General features: G+C 41.3%; 1 protein-coding gene across 4 annotated transcripts in view; it reads left to right on the top strand.

Annotated features, from left to right (window-relative positions):
* Positions 1-19,698, top strand: part of LOC134642963 (disheveled-associated activator of morphogenesis 1-like) — a 43,249-nt gene extending 23,551 nt beyond the window's left edge. For 3 of the 4 annotated variants that reach the window (XM_063495096.1, XM_063495098.1, XM_063495097.1), the window contains exons 2-26: positions 1,178-1,486; positions 3,330-3,419; positions 7,425-7,496; positions 7,767-7,861; positions 8,499-8,832; positions 8,953-9,063; positions 9,178-9,281; positions 9,528-9,594; positions 9,681-9,798; positions 10,481-10,619; positions 10,821-10,879; positions 10,969-11,156; positions 12,296-12,595; positions 12,686-12,793; positions 13,659-13,688; positions 13,951-14,048; positions 14,155-14,239; positions 14,447-14,553; positions 15,241-15,329; positions 15,444-15,612; positions 15,799-15,906; positions 16,105-16,165; positions 16,272-16,403; positions 17,632-17,802; positions 18,273-19,698. In XM_063495096.1, the coding sequence (XP_063351166.1) occupies positions 1,280-1,486; positions 3,330-3,419; positions 7,425-7,496; positions 7,767-7,861; positions 8,499-8,832; positions 8,953-9,063; positions 9,178-9,281; positions 9,528-9,594; positions 9,681-9,798; positions 10,481-10,619; positions 10,821-10,879; positions 10,969-11,156; positions 12,296-12,595; positions 12,686-12,793; positions 13,659-13,688; positions 13,951-14,048; positions 14,155-14,239; positions 14,447-14,553; positions 15,241-15,329; positions 15,444-15,612; positions 15,799-15,906; positions 16,105-16,165; positions 16,272-16,403; positions 17,632-17,802; positions 18,273-18,485 (3,255 nt within the window). In that variant the 5' untranslated portion in view covers positions 1,178-1,279 and the 3' untranslated portion in view covers positions 18,486-19,698. The remainder of the gene's footprint in view (positions 1-1,177; positions 1,487-3,329; positions 3,420-7,424; positions 7,497-7,766; positions 7,862-8,498; positions 8,833-8,952; positions 9,064-9,177; positions 9,282-9,527; positions 9,595-9,680; positions 9,799-10,480; positions 10,620-10,820; positions 10,880-10,968; positions 11,157-12,295; positions 12,596-12,685; positions 12,794-13,658; positions 13,689-13,950; positions 14,049-14,154; positions 14,240-14,446; positions 14,554-15,240; positions 15,330-15,443; positions 15,613-15,798; positions 15,907-16,104; positions 16,166-16,271; positions 16,404-17,631; positions 17,803-18,272) is intronic. The other variant, XM_063495099.1, reaches the window with a different exon arrangement.
* Positions 19,699-19,934: the final 236 nt, after the last annotated feature.

The raw sequence follows: 19,934 nt of genomic DNA, 5'->3' as shown, positions 1-19,934 counted from the left end.
AGGCCAGATAGTTGAGCAGGATTGTGCACATTTCCTACGTTACTGTGGAAACTTACAGCTGCTACAGACCAAACCAAATGTGTAGCTTGTACTGCAGCAGCCAGAAAATAGTCACGTGATTGGATCATCAGGAAGATTGAAGCATTGTATATTCCAGTTTGACATAGTCTCTAAATGTTTTAAATCTCCCCCATCATTAGGTCAGTATGTAGACTGATTTGTACAGCAGCTCAGGGATTACTAAAAGGCCTGCTTTAGCTTTTCCCCCCCTCACTGACCAAACCAGTCTCTAAAGACCAGAAGGTATCACACACTGCTCGCCACGGTCATTGTAAACACTCCCTTCTAATTACTACTCGTTAGATCTTCAGAAAAAAGCCAATCCTGAATAGGAGGGAGTGGACATGAGAAGACCTGAATTTGCTAATCCAGTCAAATTATCTTCCCCCTTTCAAGTGTCACACTCTCATTGCAGGGCTCTATTGAGTAAATGATATAACCGAGTCTTTTGGGGGCAGAGGACATTGTACTTGCCTTTCAAAAATCATGACCCTACCTCATTAAACATTAGCAGAATCAGAGGTTCATGTTGTAGTACAGTACAATTGTGGCTGGAAGCTTGCTGTGGTTTAATTGAAGAGAACAGAAATTATGAGTCTTTGTTTTTAGCACTTTTCAAATTGTTTGTCTTAATTGTGTTTTATTCTTTTTGAAAAGCCAGTTTAACTATGCAGCACAATGGGGTGGTGGCTAGCTCTGTTGCCTCACAGTAAGACGGTCCTGAGTTTCCTAAGCTATACTGAGTTTGACTCCACCATCTGGCCAAGGCCTTTCTCTGTGGCATGCATTCTATCTGGGTACTCTGGCTTCCTCCTTCAGTCCAAAAACAGTTAGTAAGCTACTTTTATGCAGTTAGTTGGGTTAGGTTAATTGGTGATTCTAAATTGCCCACAAAAAATTGAATTGAATGTGAGTGGAAATGGTTGTCTGCCTCTCTGTGTTATCCCTGCATCAGATTGGCGATCTGTCCAATGGTAGCTGGGATAGGCTTCAGCCCTCCCAACAACCCCGATAAGGATAAGTGGAAGAGAATGGATGGATGGACAGTTTAACTAATGTGGTCAATACTTCACTCCAAATTTGGTCAAGACTCACTGTCCCCTCTTTGTGTCTACAGTGCTCTCTGACGGAGGCCAAACTCTGAGGTGGAGGAGGCTGTAAAGAGGTCCTGAAGGAGCCTCCCACCCTCCCTGCCTGACCAGTTAGACATCGGATCGCCATGCCTCCTCGGAAGCGTGGTGGGGGTAGCGGTGGCGGCGGCGGTGGCGGTCGCAGCGGCTTCTCCGCCATCTTCTGTTGTTTTAACAACAGAGACCATCCAGAGATCACCTACAAACTGCGAGATGACTTTGCTCTGCAGTCCATGGAGCCATCACTGCCCATGCCGGGAAATGATGAGCTGGATAGCATGTTCGCCGAGTTGGTGGTAAGACACTGTTCCATTTTGTTTTTTGTTTTTTGCACATCTAAAACACTTACAGAAATCAGTAAGTAATCCTGATGTGTCTTATTCAGGATTACTTACTGGAACTTTTACTGTCATGAAAGTATTAAAAATAAAGAAAGGTTTCCAGCAAGTTTGAATTCCAGGGCTTATTTGATATAAAAGGCCAGTACTTAGCACTGTACCACTGGGCCACCATGGGATAATTATGACCTTTAAAAACCACCCTACCATACAAGTCAAGACAATTTACAATGAAATACTTGAAATATTTTCTAAACTGACTTCAGTGGATGTTTTAAATTGGCTCTAAAATATATTCTTACTACATTGTTTACCCTGTCTGTTACATTTTAAGGCATTCCCAAATAAACTGCCACTTCCTCCCAGTTTAAACTTACACTAACTTGTGAATAACAGGGCCAGACTGCTTTTTTTCCAGTCTTATTGTCACTTCTAATTTGTCGTGCCCTCCTCTCTCGCTCTCTCTTCTGGCCCCGTTTCCTCTCTCATGGTTGCCACAGTAATCTAAGCATGACATTTTTGCACATCAATAGGCCTTATTCAGGAGCTCTTAATGCCTCGGCCTCCTCCATTTGCTAATTGCTTGTTTTTGTCTACCACTCTTTATGAAGACATAATTGAGTACGTTGAGTGTAACGACAAAGAGGCTTTCAGTTGCTCTGTTTACTAGAAGAAAACAGCCACGTGCTTTTCTTTTCACCCAGTATGAGCCACCATGTGCGTGTATAATCAGAATGGGTTTGCTGGGGGGAAAAAAGGCTCATGTTGGGGAAACAGATTTTGAACATCTGCTCTGTCACGATCGGTTAAACTCGACCTTTGAACTTGAAATTTACTCAGACAGTCAGGTGAAGCTTCTTTTCCTATCGTGCGTTTATACCCAACATAAAACACGTACATGCTTTTTATGATTTAGGGAGTAATTGAGTCATTTCCCCAAACACACGGGGCCCTTTTACTGAGGATGTCAATAGGAACTTGATCATTGCACATATTGATTCACCAGGCCTACATTCTTTAGCAAATGAAACCCCCAAAGGCACGTCCCATGATGACTAGTTGTCATTAAAATATTTTGCAATTATTCTGTTGGGTAAACTGCGTTAACGTAATCTCTATTTGTTGCTTAAATGTCAACTAGAAAACAATCATCTTGTGTTTACACATATTTAAAACTGCCTGCTATACCATTTCTCCTGGAGGTAAATTGCTCAACAGCCTTCCCATAACTTCCACTGCCTCTTTTACATATAGTCATTCAGCTACAGTTCAGCACAAAAAGCCCATAAATCCCTCAGATAAGTTACAGATCTTGCTGATAATGTCTCAGTCAGTTTTTTTCCCTGGTATTTAGTCAAACGCTTCCCAAAAGCACCCTCTACACGCCTCTGTGAAATGTCTTTTATACGTTGTGACACATGTTGTTTCCAGATGTTTGTTACCACATGTTGAGCAGGCAAACCACACCTTATCTTTTCCCCATTACTCACACATCTGAAGCCTGGAAGACATCTGATTTGATTCAAAATCGCACTGAATATGTGATGAGACCATCCAGTGATACTATGAAGAGATTGAGCTAAAAACAGCTAACAGAGCTGCTCTTCACTTATGTTTTGTTTGGTTTGATGTCAGTTGTTTGTAAATTTGCAGGATGATGGTTTTGAGAATGATGCTCGATATTTTAACACTCAAGTTATCAATATGGGCTTCATAATGGAACATTCAGAGATCTGATACTGTGAAACCTCAGCACCAACATTTCGTAACCCTTTTCTTCTTTTTCATCTTCATTTTGCAGGATGAGCTTGACCTTACAGAGAAACACAGGGAAGCCATGTTCGCACTGCCTGCAGAGAAGAAATGGCAAATCTACTGCAGCAAAAAGAAGGTAAACGGATCTCTGTTGGCTGCATAGCACATTTCACCGTATCAGCCTTCATAGACTCGCTGCTGTCTGCCTTTTTTTTTTTGTTTTTTTTGTTTTTTTTGTTTTTTGGCTACAAATATCCCAGTAGCCAATTTTATGTAATCTCTTCCCTTATTGATTTGTTAATCCCTTGAGCTGTGTGTTTTCTGAGTCTGAGTCTTTTATCGCTGGATCCCTATGCTTACTGCAGACTATTTTACTTTGATGTAATGAATATGTCACTGCTTACAGTGATATTCAGGACATAGCATTGTGAACCACCTTTTGCTAATTTAATAGTGTGCCTCCTTAGGAATTCAACTTGACAGATAATTAAAATACAAACTGTAGCTGAAAGGGTGTGTTAATGGAAACTAGCAGTTAAAGTTGACGTACGTCTGTACTGGTTTTAATCTCTCACAAAAGAGGGAAGTGGCTAAATGACATGAGGGAAGTTTGATACTATGCCAGTGCAGTATATTTAAGGCTTCTGCTAGAAACCGGTTAGTCTGCAGTGTTCTCATCTAAATTATCAAACCATTCCTGTAATGTAGAGGCTTCGGTACTGTGCCTTCCCCTAAGAAGTTCTGGTGTCGCCAGTATTTTGCTTTAAGAAATAAGTAACTTAGATTTCAGACTTTATTAGGATCAGAACTCAGTCTCGTTTTCATTGCATCTGCCTACTGTTTGTATAGCCGATTAATGTATTGCTTATGCAAACCATTATCAGTCAAACAGATAGCTAAACATTTCAAACAAAGCACATCATTCCCATTCCACAAAGTGCTTGTAATATCCCTGCATTTATCCCCTGTTCTGTTATACATCTCTTGAGTTACAGTCACTTTCTCCCTCACTACAAAGTAAATCTTTTCTACTTAAAAGAGCTCCTTTGTGAATAACTTCCTTGAGCGGATGTTACATGAGGTGCATATAAAAATAGTGTGTAGAGGGAGTAAAGCGAAAGCTAAATCTGGCCTCCTACATTAGATAATCCACTAACAGGGAAGGTACTGTCAGAAATGATGAAGTTCTGGAGATTTTAAAGGTCCTATTTTTTTCCCTTTAAATTTTGACAGCGCATTTCCTCCTACACAGCGTGGTTTTTCTCTTCTTCTCTTCCTGCGTGATTCAAAAACGAAGAAAACTTGGAATATTTTTGATTTTTTTAAATTCTCTTTTAGGTAACACACCTATCCCATCAAAGCATTCATGTAGACACGACATATACTCTACTACTCTGTGACAGTGTCGTGTTTCATTATGGCCTTTCTTCCAGATAAAAGGAACGTCAGCTGTTTCTCCACATAACAACTCATCCTCAGTTCCTCAGTATGCAGGAAAATGCAGACGCCTGTTCTGGTTTAGCTCAGTGCAAGTTCAGCTACCTCTTAATGTGCCCACACATTTTTACAGCAGTGTTTCAAGGCCAAAGGTATGAGGGTGTAGGATATCCTGTCCTGACTAGTATGCAGACGGGCCATGCAGATTTATTAATCTTTTCTTACATCTGGTAACAAACTGGATGGTGAGGAGTACTGGGATTTAGCCAGATGGATTGGATATTTAGATTATGTGTGTGTGCGTGCACTATATAAATCCCCAGATAACACAGCTGCAGAAAGGCATAGATGTTATTAGGCCAGAACAGCAGAGCAAAAAAAAAAATCACCATTGTTTGAAATGTCAGTTTTCTTCCTGAATGTAAATGCTTTTGCTTTAGCCAGCCCAGAGAGTTTAAATATGCATGAAACAAATGTAGCTCTTGGCAATGAATTGAATAGGTGTGTTTCCCAAAATGTCAAACTACTCCTTGTAAAGATTTGTGTTTGAGCCAAAAGTGTGTATTCATGTTGATGGATAATTTCTTTGCAGAAATGGTACGTTTCCAGCACAGTTAAGTTATTGGATATGACGAGAAGCTCGAGGAGCCACGTCAAATTTTCCTCTTTCACTGGACACATACTTTAAGTATAGGTACACTTATGGCTTACTTTAGCTGCAGACAGCATCAACTAGTCAGTCACAACAAGGCAAGTGATGGAGAGTGCTGCATGCTCCTGCGTCTGCTGTGCCCCAGTTAGTGGCCTTATTTCAGTAGCATCACAGTGCACCTTAAAAATAAACCTCAGAATCGTTGCTTTGCTTCTTTTGTGTTGAAGTGAAGTTGGGGGAGGATTTAGGTGAGTCAGACCTTTTTAAATGCAGTGTGGACCTACAGAATAAGGGAGAGGGAGGAGAGACAGAACAGACATCAATATTGCTGACTCTGCAGCAAACTTTGGCTCCAACTCGGACAGATAAAAACTCACCATCAGAGATTCAGAGGGGAAGGGTGTGTGTGTTTGTGTGCGTGTGTGTGTGTGCATGCAGAGAAAAGAGGAAGCACTTAGTTGTCCAAAGCAAACAGGAAGGCTTCACTTCCACAGGTGCTTCTTTTGTATGTGAGCAGCGGGTGGGTGAGTGAGGGGGTGATAAGGAGGAAGATGGGTCATTATCGGGGCGCTCAAAGTCCAAGTGATGAGGGTGCTCTTTTTCCACCAGTTGTTTCTTGGCTTCAGAAGTTAAGCTGGATGTGGAGGAGATAAGTCATTCAAAGCTTTAGCTGTTTAGTTTGGCCAGACACCTGAGCTGATGAAATCATGCTGTAGAGAATCAATCTCCTTCCTGTCTCTTGTCTCTTGTCCATTTTCTTCAAGGCTACATCATCTGCCAAGAAGAAGATTTACTGATCTGGTTGTTAGCAAAGATTTTTTCGTTGGGTTTCAAATTTTAATGTGAGGAAAAAAGAAAAGTTTAACTTCTAATTTCTTGAGTTCTGAAACGGGCTAACTATTAAATGCACAGTTTACAATTTCGTAATGTGTCTCTGACCTTTATTTTTTTCAAATGTGAAAAAAACAAACTCCTCAAAATACACTCTTAGCCTGTCATCATAACTCTAAATAAACTGTGGGTATTTTATATTTTGAAGACCGCTGACTTAGAAGTTAAAGGAGTAACTCTTTAAAATGTAAAAATGGTCCCACCTCTGCGTCTCCTTCGCCTCTTCAAACTGACTGGACATTTTCCAGGACCCATCTGGTCAAGCTGGCACTGGTCTTGAGTGGAACAGCAGGATCAGTCCTTCCTGTCACAGCACAAACCTTGCAGACCAGCCAAGGCCCACAGTTTCGACCAAGAGCGGCCAAATCTCTACAGGCTTGCTTTATTAACTGACGCCCAATTAGTTTCTGATGGTCACAGTTCACTTGTGCCTAATGGAGCATGAGTTAAACTGAAAGCCAAGAAAGCTTTTATGTACATGCCAAGGTTAGCTTAAAGTCACTTTAACCTCAGTGTTTTAGTAGTCTTTTTAAGTCAAATATGAAATCATCTCAGAAGTGCCTAGCAGGTTTTTTTCCCCCTCCTTTAAACTTGCAATGCAAACGTGCCCGTGAGCAAGATTAATCTCACCATAAGTCAGGCCATGTCCTTAATCCACGGTTTAAACATTCGTTTGCTAATCTCACGATTTTCTCAAGCAGCTGTGCACTCGTATTTTGGCATTTTTCACCACCTCCTGAAACTTAGTGAAGCTCTGGAGGATAAAATAGCTTGAATATCTGTGTCGCCCTACTTTGAGCTCTCGATTCGTTTTTGGCTGGTGGCTATTTAAGCTCCAGTCCGTCTGTTCCCTGTCCATTTGTCTGTGTTTGTGTGCATCGTGTCTTTCAAAGCCAATCGATCTGAAAAGTGACGGAAAGAGGGGAAAAAAATAATTTGCTTTGAAGTTAGACTTCAGGGTATTCAAACATGTGACATGAACCAAATAACTTTTCTTCTCATGTGAAATATGTCCTTCCAAACCACATTCTTATGTAACTTTGAAAAATGAAAATCATACCCAGTTAATATTTATGAGCTAATGCCTCATGTTTTCCTTCATTTTAATTTTCCTGTCTACTTTAATGACAGTGAAATGTATTTCATTTTTCTGTTTTTCAGGAACAAGAAGAAAACAAAAGTGCAACTAGCTGGCCAGAATATTACATTGATCAGCTCAATTCAATGGCAGCTGTAAGTAGTAACATGAGCGAGATGTCCTTTTTTGAATTTACTAAATGGTCTTTTCTTTTATGTAATGTGGTGATGAGAGATGATGACTTTTAAACATTTTGCACGTTTGTGGTGCTGAAATATTACAACCAGATTTTTACACTTTTTGTTTTTTTGAATTTTTTTTCCTTATTGACATTTGTTTTGTTTTTTTGTGACCTGTTTATCATTAAGAAAATTAACTTTATTTTGGCCTCAGATCTTTATGATGTTCAATCTTTTGTTGAACAGAGAAAGACGCTCCTCGCTCTGGAGAAAGAGGATGAGGAGGAGAGGAACAAAACTATAGAGAACTTGAAGACGGCTCTGAGGACCCAACCTATGAGGTGACCAAAAAGTTTAGAACAGCAAATAAATACACTCACGTCCACATTAAAAACTATGGCAGATCCTAGGGATGAAAAACAAATGAACACATTAAATTATAACAGCTTGTGCTATAGAGGTTCAGTTTTAAGGCTACATGACTATCAGGTAAGTATCTGATGTTGCACACTACCAAGACGCAGTAAATAGGTCTGTAGCGTGCAAGCTGATAGCTGTTGATATATTTTTCTTTTTCATGTGCCCAGATAGTTTATGTATCTGCACTCAGTCCCCTCCTTTTTTTTTTTTCTTCTTAATGTCACCTGTCATCATATCTCCTGTTATTAACCTGCATCGCTGCGTCTGTCGCTCTTTTCAGCTCCTCATACTCATATGGAAATGCACCCTTTAAAAATTGAACACCCTTAAAGGTTTTTCATTGATATAAAAGAACATTAAAGGAGACCATCTCATTTTCAACACTTACTGAAAATGAATTCATTGTACTGCAAGAATACACAAGGACACAAGGAACATTCACTGCAGTTTTAACCCAAAAACTTGGGTATTATCGATGCACTATACTTCTATGGTATAATTAGTATTTCCTTAAGCGCTAAGATCATCTCTGTAAACCGTAATGACATCTCTGTTCAGGTTTGTGACTCGATTTATTGATCTGGACGGCCTGACGTGTATCCTGAACTTCCTGAAAAGCATGGACTATGACACCACAGAATCACAGATCCACACGTCTCTCATCGGCTGCATCAAAGCTCTGATGAACAACTCGCAGGGCCGCGCCCACGTCCTCGCTCACTCCGAGAGCATCAACATCATCGCCCAGAGCCTGGCCACAGAAAACATTAAGACAAAGGTGGCAGTCTTGGAGATCATGGGTGCTGTATGTCTGGTGCCTGGCGGGCACAAAAAAATCCTGGAGTCAATGCTGCACTACCAGCGTTTCGCCTGCGAGAGGACGCGCTTCCAGGTGGGTGGGAGCAGTTGAGGGCAGTGCTCTGATTTTAAATCTTTCACAGAGACGTAAAGCAATTTAAAAGCAACATTGCTTGAAAGTATTAATCACCTGTAATGGATTTTCATCTCTCAGACACTTGTAAATGATCTGGACCGGAGTACGGGGCGGTACAGAGATGAGGTCAGCTTGAAAACAGCCATCATGTCCTTTATTAATGCTGTGCTGAGTCAAGGAGCTGGAGAGGTAATATATACTGTTTTCATGCATCTTTTCACACAGGAGTCACTTATTCAAGAGGCTCTTTAAAGCACTGCTTGCATCAGTATCTTACTGCTGGTTTTTTTCCCCCCGTTTTAGACTAGTTTGGAATTCCGTATTCACCTCCGATATGAATTTCTTATGCTGGGGATCCAACCTGTGATCGATAAGCTACGCTCTCATGAAAACGCCACGTTAGACAGGTGAGGTGCAACTCCACTCCAAAACATAATCTCTTCCAAAGTGGTGTCTGTAAACATTTACAGATCAGTTGAACAGCTAAAGAAGTACACACAAACACATACTCTGAGTCAAAACCTCAGCTTTAAACTCTACCCCCGAAACAACAGTAGAAGTCTTTCCAACTAATGTGTGTCAACATTAATACTCTGATCTTTCTAAGCTGTAAGTGTGCGAGTTCATCACTTAATTCTCTGTGACACTTTCAGGCATTTAGACTACTTTGAGATGCTGCGGAACGATGATGAGCTGGCTGTGTCAAAACGTTTCGAGTCGGTAAGGAAAAGAAACATGTCTCCGTTACTAATCATGTGAGGAACAAATGTTTATTCATTTGGGGGTTTTTTCTGCTTCTTATCCAGGTACATGTAGACACCAAAAGTGCCACGCAAGTTTTTGATCTCATCCGGAAGAAGATGAGCCACACTGATGCATATCCGCACTTTATGTCTGTCCTGCATCACTGTCTGCTCATGCCACGTAAGTTTAGTTGTTTGTGACTGGACAAACAGGCTTGATAAATATTATATAATAAGAATGTTGACTTTGTCCTGATTAGTCAGTCCAGAAGGTGGATTAGCACATTCCCAGCCAAACTAAAGCTGTATTCATTCAGATACTAATATTTAGTTCCGTAACTGTTTTCCCTACCTCTCACTTTCAACGGATTTGAAGTGAAAGAGCCACTAAAGACACAACTGCACGAGGCTTTTTGCTTTAACTCCCACTCCTCTATTCTGTGTTTTTTCAGGCATTTTTTTAAGGAATAAAAATGGAAGTGAGCCGCAACCAGTGATGTGGTTTCACCCTAGTGTTAGCAATAATCTGCAAACTTAGGAAGGAAAAATAAAACAATTATATATTAAATTTGATGCAGTGCATTTTTAATTTCCACAGTAAAGTATAACAGCAGTACCGCATGTTGTGCACTGTGAGTTTATAAGGCACCAGTTAACATCTTGTCCCCATATGACTGATGAAATTTCACCAATCAGTAAGAAATACATTTGTCATCTTGTTGTAGCCTTTAATTATTTTGCCTCCCTTAGGCTATCTAACCACTGTGGATCCAAGTGTAATCAGTATTTTCTCCGATAACACTGAATGGAAGAAACATGAGTAATGGGAAATTTGCTTTTTTGCTCTTTCTTTCCGTGTCCAGACAAGAGAAGTGGAAACACTGTACAGTACTGGTTGCTATTGGACCGCATCGTCCAGCAGATGGTCTTGCAGAATGATAAAGGTCATGACCCTGACGTCACACCACTGGAGAATTTTAACGTGAAGAATGTTGTCCGGATGTGAGTGCACCGATTTTCCCCTGAACAGACGGACACGTAAACATGGAACAGATTGAAGAATGTAGAACAGGGATGAAGTAGAAATCCATGTGTTTGACAGCGTTGGTTCAAAAATAGCTCCCCTTTTATGTTCAGAAAAACAATCAGTGAAGTCGTTCGCGGAGACGCTGTAAGTAATTACGTGTGTCATTCTCTCTGCAGGCTGGTCAATGAAAATGAGGTCAAACAGTGGAAGGAGCAGGCAGAGAAAATGAGAAAAGGTGTGTGCGATTATAAATGGAATGGGACAATTTTCTCACCAATGAAGATCACGTTTTAATAAAATCTTGCTTTAATTTCCCCATCACAGAGCACTATGAGCTGCAACAGAAGTTTGAGAAGAAGGAGCGTGAATGTGACGCCAAGACCCAGGAGAAAGAGGACATGATGCAGACCCTCAACAAGATGAAAGAGAAGCTGGAAAAGGAGAGCAACGAGCACAAAAATGTCAAACAGCAAGTGGCTGAACTCACCGCACGACTGCATGAGCTCAGCACCGTATGTTTCGCTTTAAAGCTCTTTGCAATTACAATTACCTTCAAATGAAAACCTTAATGAGTAGGATGGTGGACTCTGACAGCCAGCGATGGTCCAGAATAATCATATGACCTAATCTAAGAAGTTAGGAGTAGTCCTTTAGATATCACAATGTGATCTAAATTTATTAAAACCTCTAAATGAAGCAGTTTAAGTTTTTTTTCTAGATGAAAAGCAGAAATGAAAAAATGAACCATTTTTAACTTCTGTCTCATTAAAGGTCAGGTTGAAGGGAACACTTCTGTTTATTTTCATATATTTCATATATACTGTTACTGTGGCCCTGAGTTCAAACACATGCAAGCCCACAAATTACAATGGAAACTGAGTAAAACAAAAGTGTTTTTGGGGTGACAACAATGTGACAGAACAGCTGCCGAGGTGACAAGCTGCTGAACGACTAATAGCAAACACCTATCTATGCATGAGTCATGCGATTAAAATGCACATTACCCGCATCTTTTTGTTACACAACAACGATGAAAACTGTTAAGAAAAAAAAAACAGAGGTTCCTGTCATTTCCAGTTTTTATGTCACATTGTTGTCTCCCTAAAAACATGTCCTTTGTATTTTGTGTGCTTTTGCAGTGTTTTTCTATTTGCTGGCATTTTCATAAGTCGAAGTGCATTTAACCTCTCAGGGCCAACGTAGAATGCAGATAAAAGAAGATGACAGCTGATGGTTTTGAGAATCCATTTCAGCTAATGTACCCTTTTTCTGCTGGACTATAATCAGAATCCAGAAAGCTCCCAAGACCAGCAATCTTGTTTCCTTTCAATAGTGACTACAAGTCTACTGAAATGGCACAAAACTCTCATAAAAACTGTGTTATTGAAGGCCAAATGTAGGTTTAAGAGACTAATAATACGCAGCTACCTTACTTGAGAAAGAAACTCATGAAATTAGGAAACCCTTTTGCTTTATGATAACAAAAATGAGACTTTTAGACTGGTATCGTTTTAATTATGAATCAGTGTGGTATGGTTTGTGTTTGAAAAAAGCATAAAAAAAATTTTTCTAGTTACAATTCCACTGAATGTGCAGCAATACTCTTTCCATGAGAATTGAACCCCTCTCATGTTCCCATGTGTCTCTGCAGAGGCAGGCAGCTGTTGTTCCTGGCGGCCCTCCTGTTGCCCCCGGCCCCCCTGGCGGCCCGGTGCCTCAACCAGGCTTTGCAGGAATAGCCCCACCTCCTCCACCACCTCCTGGTGGTATGATGCCTCCTCCGCCACCCCCGCCGCCTCCGCCGGGTGGCCCTCCACCTCCCCCTGGGCTCCCACCCATTGGAGGTATCCCTCCACCACCAGGAGCGCCCCTGGGATCATCGCTGAAGAAGAAGAACATTCCTCAGCCATCCAACCCTCTCAAGTCCTTCAACTGGTCCAAGTTAGCTGAGGTATGAAGAGCAGAGGCACAGGAGGCCTCCAGATATTCCTGCTCTTTGTTAAAATTTGACATATAAGATGTCTTATTTTCCTCTCCTCAGAATAAGCTGGAGGGTACGGTCTGGATGGAGGTGGACGATGCCAAGGTTTTCAAAGTGCTGGATTTAGATGACATTGAAAGAACCTTCTCAGCCTATCAGAGGCAGCAGGTACTGAGAATGATGTAGTTCAGCTTTCAGTCTCACCACATGTTGCTGTCTATCATTAGATAAGGCCAAGGGTAGATATGTGGGTTTGGGGTGGGCAGAGGGTTCAGTTTGCTTGCAGTTTTTTTGGATTTAGACTTGGCCGCTGTTCAGTTCCTTGGATTTTTTTAATATTTTTTTTTTTACTGTTGTGCAACTTTTCTTTCCTAAGCACAGTTTGGTCATGGGGAAGAGGTCAGATCAATAAGAACAGGAGAAAGGAGAGATTTTGAGATACACTTGGCAGTTAATTAGATTCCAGACTTTCATGCTTGAATGATTTTAAACGCCTCACATTTCGAATGGAACTCCGCTTTTTTTTCTTTTTTCTTTTTTATGGTTTAGATCATTCTGCCATATGTGATTGAAAATGCATGAGTGCGCTGCTCACAATCAGCTGTTACTTTTTTCTTTCAGTTTGCAACTGATGTAGTTTCTAGAAATTCATAATCGGTAGTTTCTGGATTAGAAGGGCATGTCTTTTTAAAGATGAAACTGCAGACAGCCCAGTATATGAAATGTGATCTAACGCATGTTGAATCCACACACATTAAAAAAACAAAACAAAAATGTGCATTTTAGATACTCAGCATCAGCCTGATCAGTTTAATGATTAGTTATGTGCACAGCATGTGAAGAATAAGCATGTAGTGATAATCTGAACAGCCACTTACAGTATGTCTTACTATGCTCACTTCATTGCTGATCCATTGTCATTGAAGTGCTGAATGAGCTATGATTCATTTGTTCTTATGGGCTGCAATCACGTAACTGCTTTACTTATTCTAATGAGTGCTTACATCTTCCCTGCTTCTTGCCTGCATTTTAGGACTTCTTAATGATCAATAACAGCAAACAGGTGAGTGCACTTACAGTACAGTAGTTTCTACAGTCACTCTTTGTTCATATATTTGGCGTCAGCTGTCTTTACTTGTCGTGTTTGTGTGTTCTCGTGAATTCTACAGCCACTCTGTGTCTCCTTTCAAATGTGTTTTAAGCTCTCCTTCGGGATGCTGGCACATGTGTCATCCAGTCCTAATTGTTATGCGTTTGTCTGCGACTGTAACTAAAACAAAATGTGAGCTTCATGCCTTCTAACCTCTTAATCACTGTGCTAACAGAAAGAGGCGGAAGACGACACGCTGGGCTCCAAAAAAGTCAAGGAGCTGTCAGTGATTGATGGCCGTCGAGCTCAAAACTGTAACATCCTGCTCTCACGGTAAGTTCAGTTCAGGATTTTAAAAAACAAAACAAAACAAAAAACCAGACACAGCAGATGTTATTATATTCTATATCTTTATGGACTCATCTGTTGTGCACTGCAGACTGAAGCTTTCAAATGATGAGATTAAGAGAGCCATCCTAACCATGGACGAACAGGAGGACCTTCCCAAAGACATGCTGGAGCAGGTACGGCTTTCATGCAAACATAAAACAGCTGTGCTTTCATTAATGCACGTCAGTTTAAATCACAAGTAGTTAAGAGGTGAGCGGCAAACGTCATGCGCCTTGGAGCGAGAGACAGTGAAAGCAGAGATTCAGGCATGTTCACTGACGACAAAAAGCAGAGGTGTCTGAGTATTCGATATATTGAAAAGTCTTTTTCTTTTCCTTTAGTTGCTGAAGTTTGTCCCAGAGAAGAGCGATGTGGATCTCCTCGAGGAGCACAAACATGAGCTCGATCGAATGGCCAAACCCGACCGCTTCCTTTATGAGATGAGCAGGTGAGTTTCTCTTTATGTGCAGCGTATTATTTCACTGTTTACCAGCTGATAACCACAGAGCTGACAGCATCAGGGCAGAGCAGCTCAGATCTGCTGACAAACAATAGTCTTTGTTTCCTCTTGGTCTGAGTAGATAAACCCAGTGACACATGGTTTTCTACTTAACGGGAACAATAGCCGTCTGTGTGAAACACTGTTTTGGAGAAAGTGAGCCGATAATTTAATAACTTTTATTGCAGTTTTGCAAACAAAGTCATGTAAGACAAAAGAAAGGAGTGTGGTCACCAGCAAAGGTTAGGTCGCTGGTGGGTGAGATCCTGCAGCATAGCAACAGTAGAAATGTATGTAAAGGAAGAATCACACAGTCCGTTTTGTCTTGTTTCCTCTAAGAAGTGCCGCTGTAGTTTTCCAGTTTGTCGTCTTACAGGCTGGACTGGAAGACAGATGCCACTGTGGTATTCATTAAGTGCACAGTCTGTGCTTTATAGGCTTAAATCATAAACACAGCCAAAAATAAGCTTCAGTACCACAACTAAAACTTTTATATGCACCATTAAGTGTGGCGATTTAAGCGCAATGTTCATGATTGTGGCTTTTGTCTACATTTGTGGATTTCCCTGTTTATAATTTATTATTTGTATCTTTTTCTCCTTCTTCTCTGACACGTTATTTCCATCCTCGGTCCAGAATAAACCATTACCAGCAGAGGCTGCAGTCTTTGTACTTTAAGAAGAAGTTTGCAGAGAGGATAGCTGAGATCAAACCCAAAGTTGAAGGTGGGAAATATGTGCTTTATACAATAAAAATGATATCTCAAATATGATTGCTATGATTTATCCCAAGCAAACATATTTATATCTCCAACTTTGTCCATTTTCCTGCTGCTTTAGCGCTGGGTAAGGCGTCTAAGGAGGTTTTAAACAGCAGAAACCTGAAGCAGCTGTTGGAGGTGGTGCTGGCATTTGGAAACTATATGAACAAAGGTCAAAGGGGCAATGCTTATGGCTTCAAGGTGTCTTCACTCAACAAGATCGCGGATACTAAATCCAGTATCGACAAGTAAGAACATTTTTCAACAGTGGTATTAAAACTTTGCAGGCAGCAGTAGCAAGAATGGCATGCGGTGTATAAAAGTCACATCTGGGAATATTATAGTGATGAAATTTCATGTGGATATTCATATCTGAAAGTCCATCATGAAAGCCCTGTATTGCACATTTGACACATTTTGCTGTGTGTTTGCAGAAACATTACTCTGCTGCACTATCTGATCACCATCCTGGAGAAGAAATATCCCAAAGTCCTGAAGTTCCAGGAGGACCTGCCGAGTGTCTCAGAGGCAGCCAAAGTCAAGTAAGTAAAGGCCGGGAGCAGTGATTCCCAAGTGTTTTCCTAATTTTTGTTTGTAAAATATGCCAACAATTGTGGTTCAATTGTTGGCATATAAAAAGAGAGTTTTCTATAAAGGGTGAATCATCTGCCTTGGGGAACCTAATTTTCAGCTACTTCCTTTTTAAGTGAATGGTGATGACCTTTCTTTCTTCCACGCAGTATGACGGAGCTGGAAAAAGATATCGGCAACCTGCGCAGTGGATTAAAAAGTGTAGAGAGCGTGAGTCATGGATATTTATCAGGCGTTTCATACTTTGTTTTGCAAACTCAGCAGAGCTCTTCTTTATGTTCTCTTTCTAATTACTCCTTTTGATTTCCACTTGAAGGAACTGGAATACCAGAAGAAAGGGCCGCAGGAGCCGGGTGACAAGTTTGTGTCGGTGGTGAGCCAGTTCATCACCGTGGCCAGCTTCAGCTTCACTGATGTCGAGGACTCTCTCATCGAGGCCAAAGAACTGGTGAGTCATTCGGCCTGCGTGGTTTCTCCAGAAAACCCGAGGGTGTGCACGTGCGTTTGAGCAGACCGGACAGCGTCGCAGTCGCCTGCAGACACAGGCGCTGAAAGCTTGCATCCCATTTCCTCTCCATGCAGCTGTTTCTACAAGCCTTACTGACCCCGCCAGGGACCTTTCTAGGAAAGCGACCAGCAGAAGAAGCGTTTCAGCTTCCTGCTGCAGTGCCACCGACACTTTATTGTGCGGCCTGCTTGTTGCCATGTGTGAGGGCCAAGAGTGCAAACAGGAACATAGGCTTTAATATTATTTCACACTGTGGATATCAGATTACACCTGCCAACTTTAAGATCTCACTTTATGTTGTGCAAACAGAACCACTGCATTGAAGCAAACGAAGAAGAAGCAAATGTGGATTTTATGGGGACTAAACTCCACTACCAGCAGAAACCTGAACATGTTCACATTTCAAAGGGCAGTTTGACACGCTAACACTGGATTTATGTGTCTGTCTTCCTGAATGGCAGGAAGAGGTGTTTTTTCTTTATTATTTTTATATGTCCCACAGTGTGTGCCATATTGACATGAGGACTCAGCTGGTAACATGGGAACCATTAGTTGCTGTTAATCATTTACAGTATCCCACGGTTAAATATTTGAGTGTTTACAGCGGCCCTCTGTACTCACGACTGGGAGCCAGATAACCTGGTGACCCTCTAAGTGGGTCACTGCATCAGCTCTGTGCATATAAACAAAGTGGAAGAAGAAAAAGGTGACTGTGAAATAGTGCTTGTTGATTGTTGCTGTGAGGAAGTTGAAAAAAAAAAACAAACTTCAGCATCTTTGCTTCAGCTCATAGTTTCCCTGTCTATGCCAGGACTGCTGTTAGCGGTCACATTTTTTTTGAAGCCATATCTTCCCAGCATGATCTTGCATCTGTATGTTCTCTATTTTTTTTTTTTTTTAATTTTATTGTGAAAAACACCCAACAAGCACATTGTCTTAATTTGAGCTCTGGCTCCAGTCTCTGACCTCAGCTGCAATCAGTAGCCGGTGAGATCTGAATGAACACGGGCTTCAAAGCCCGACCACTCCTGCCCTGCTCTGGTTTCAAAGAGCTGGGGCCTAATGACTCTCCTGTAAAGCAGTCAAAGATGGAATAAAACGCGGTTCTGCTGCATCCTGCTGTAAATCTAATCCCGTGTGCCCCCTCCTCTTCTCTTTGGTCCCGCAGTTCCTGAGGGCAGTAAAGCACTTTGGTGAGGATGCCAGTAAGATGCAGCCAGATGAGTTCTTTGGCATCTTCGACCAGTTCCTGCAATCGTTCACAGAGGCTCAGCAGGAGAACGAGAACATACGAAAACGAAAGGAAGAGGAGGAACGCAGGGCCAAAATAGAAGCTCAGGTATGCAATTGATCTCTTTTTATTCCCTGAGATTCTTAGTAGAGCTATAGCTGCTATTAAACACTTATTTAGCACCTTTAACTTATTCAATACTACAATGCCTTCATTTAGCAAAAGTTACACAGCCATAGGAAATATATTTGATCTGTTTTCTGTCCTACGTGAGAAGATCTGTATGACTCACATCTGTGCAGCTCATTAGATCTGATTAGATTAGAGCTGAAAATGGCTTCCTAACCTTTGATCAAAGGTGCCAGCATCTGCCCACTAACTCTTCTACAGCTCATTGCATTATACAGTGCATTGATATTATCTAGTCAAATTGGATGTTATTACGTGACTGCTTCTCTGAGTTATAAATAAATAAAAACCAGGAGGGCTCAGATTCCCGTATCTAAGCAAAGCTAATAATGCATTTATCCTCTTACCTCTTCAGATATTTAAATAACAGTTTTCATTTGTGTCCCCAGCTACGTGAGCAGAGGGAGAAGGAGCGAAAGGCCCGGAAAGCAAAAGCGAACGGAGAGGAGGATGGCGGTGAGTTTGATGACCTCGTGTCAGCGCTGCGGTCGGGCGAGGTCTTCGACAAGGACTTGTCCAAGATGAAACGTAACCGCAAGCGGATCAACAACCAGAACACAGATTCGGGCAGGGAGCGACCAGTCACAAAGCTGAACTTCTAAATGGGCTCGATCACTCGCAACCCCCTGCTCATCATCATCAGCCTCCCTCTGGGGCGAACTGACATCCACATTCCTCTTCACCCTCCTCCACTCCCACCCACCTCGGCTCGGGTGAACCACAGCATTGCGTCATCGCAGCAGGGCCACACACAGCACAACATGATTAGACCTCTCATCCTCTAAGATTTTGATAAGAAATAGAGCAGAAGCCAAAGGTTGATACTCTTGGACCAAACAAGAGGGAGGAAAAGAAGTGTTTTAAGTCATGCTGGAGAAAGGTTTTCACGGGTGTTTTGACAGGATCCGTTCTGTGCCGTTTTTGTACGTGAATCTATGCACAGAGTGAAATGTGCATCCGGTCGAGTGTTTCCGAGGCTGGAAGCTCGATCAAAGCAGGAGGACTATTCCTCTAAATGGGGCCATTTTGTACAGACTGAGGTGCGCTGCTTTCACCTGCCTGGATTTTCCGAGAGATCATTTCTGGAGAAAGACTAGACCTAAGCTTCCTCTTGATGCTGCCGTTCTCTTGCAGTCACAGCCATCACAGGACTGAGAGACTGTGTTGTATAGACGGATGTGGTTTTAATTGCAAGTGACACAGCTGAGGGTCTTTTTTTTTTTTTTTGTATTCACCTTTTTTTGACGTGCATCACATATATATATAAATCTGATCACTGTATGTTTTTATTTGAACATTTTCCTGTTACGAGCTGGCCTTATCTCTGATTTTGTTTTGTTTTGTTTTTTTGTTAAGTGGGTACTCTCAAAGGCCTTGGCCTGATCTGCAATTCTTAACAGGTGTGTGGACACTCGTGTCATACATTACATACATCTATAGTATACAAGGGTGTGTGCTTGTTACACATGCACATAGGAATTCATAATGCTAATTACCATTGAAACCAACAATTAATGCAATACACTTGTCTTTCCCCTTTGAAGAGAGTGCCCTCCTTAAATGTTTTTTATTATTTGAATAGATGAAATGTTTGCTCCATGCTGGCTGGATTTACACTGCATCAAATGAAAGGGCAGAAAAAAAATCTGCTCCACATGTGTTGTTTTCATTCTTGTAGAAAACATCACATGTGGACGTGCGACGTTCCCCCTTCAGCCTTGTGACTCCATCCAGCCGACACCTCCACCAAACTTTTATAATTTAAACTGCCTTCCATTGTACAATGACCTAAAGATAATAAATGGGAGAAAACTACTGATGAGTTTGATTATTTAGTTTTTCAACACATGCACTTTCACGCAGCATTGGTTTTAAAGTTGTTTATCGCTACTAAAAACCTTGAACAGGAAGTGGAAGCATCTTTTTTATGTGGCTGAATTTTAAACTCTAAAGGTAACCAGCATTGTGGCTCCATCTAGTGGTCAGTAAATGCAACACAACATTTAATGTACACTCCATTTAATGTACACCTCAAATCAAAGCAAAAATCC

Source organism: Pelmatolapia mariae, linkage group LG15 (assembly GCF_036321145.2).
Source record: "Pelmatolapia mariae isolate MD_Pm_ZW linkage group LG15, Pm_UMD_F_2, whole genome shotgun sequence".
NCBI classification, from domain to species: domain Eukaryota; kingdom Metazoa; phylum Chordata; class Actinopteri; order Cichliformes; family Cichlidae; genus Pelmatolapia; species Pelmatolapia mariae.
This window is presented reverse-complemented; position numbering and strand designations above follow the sequence as displayed.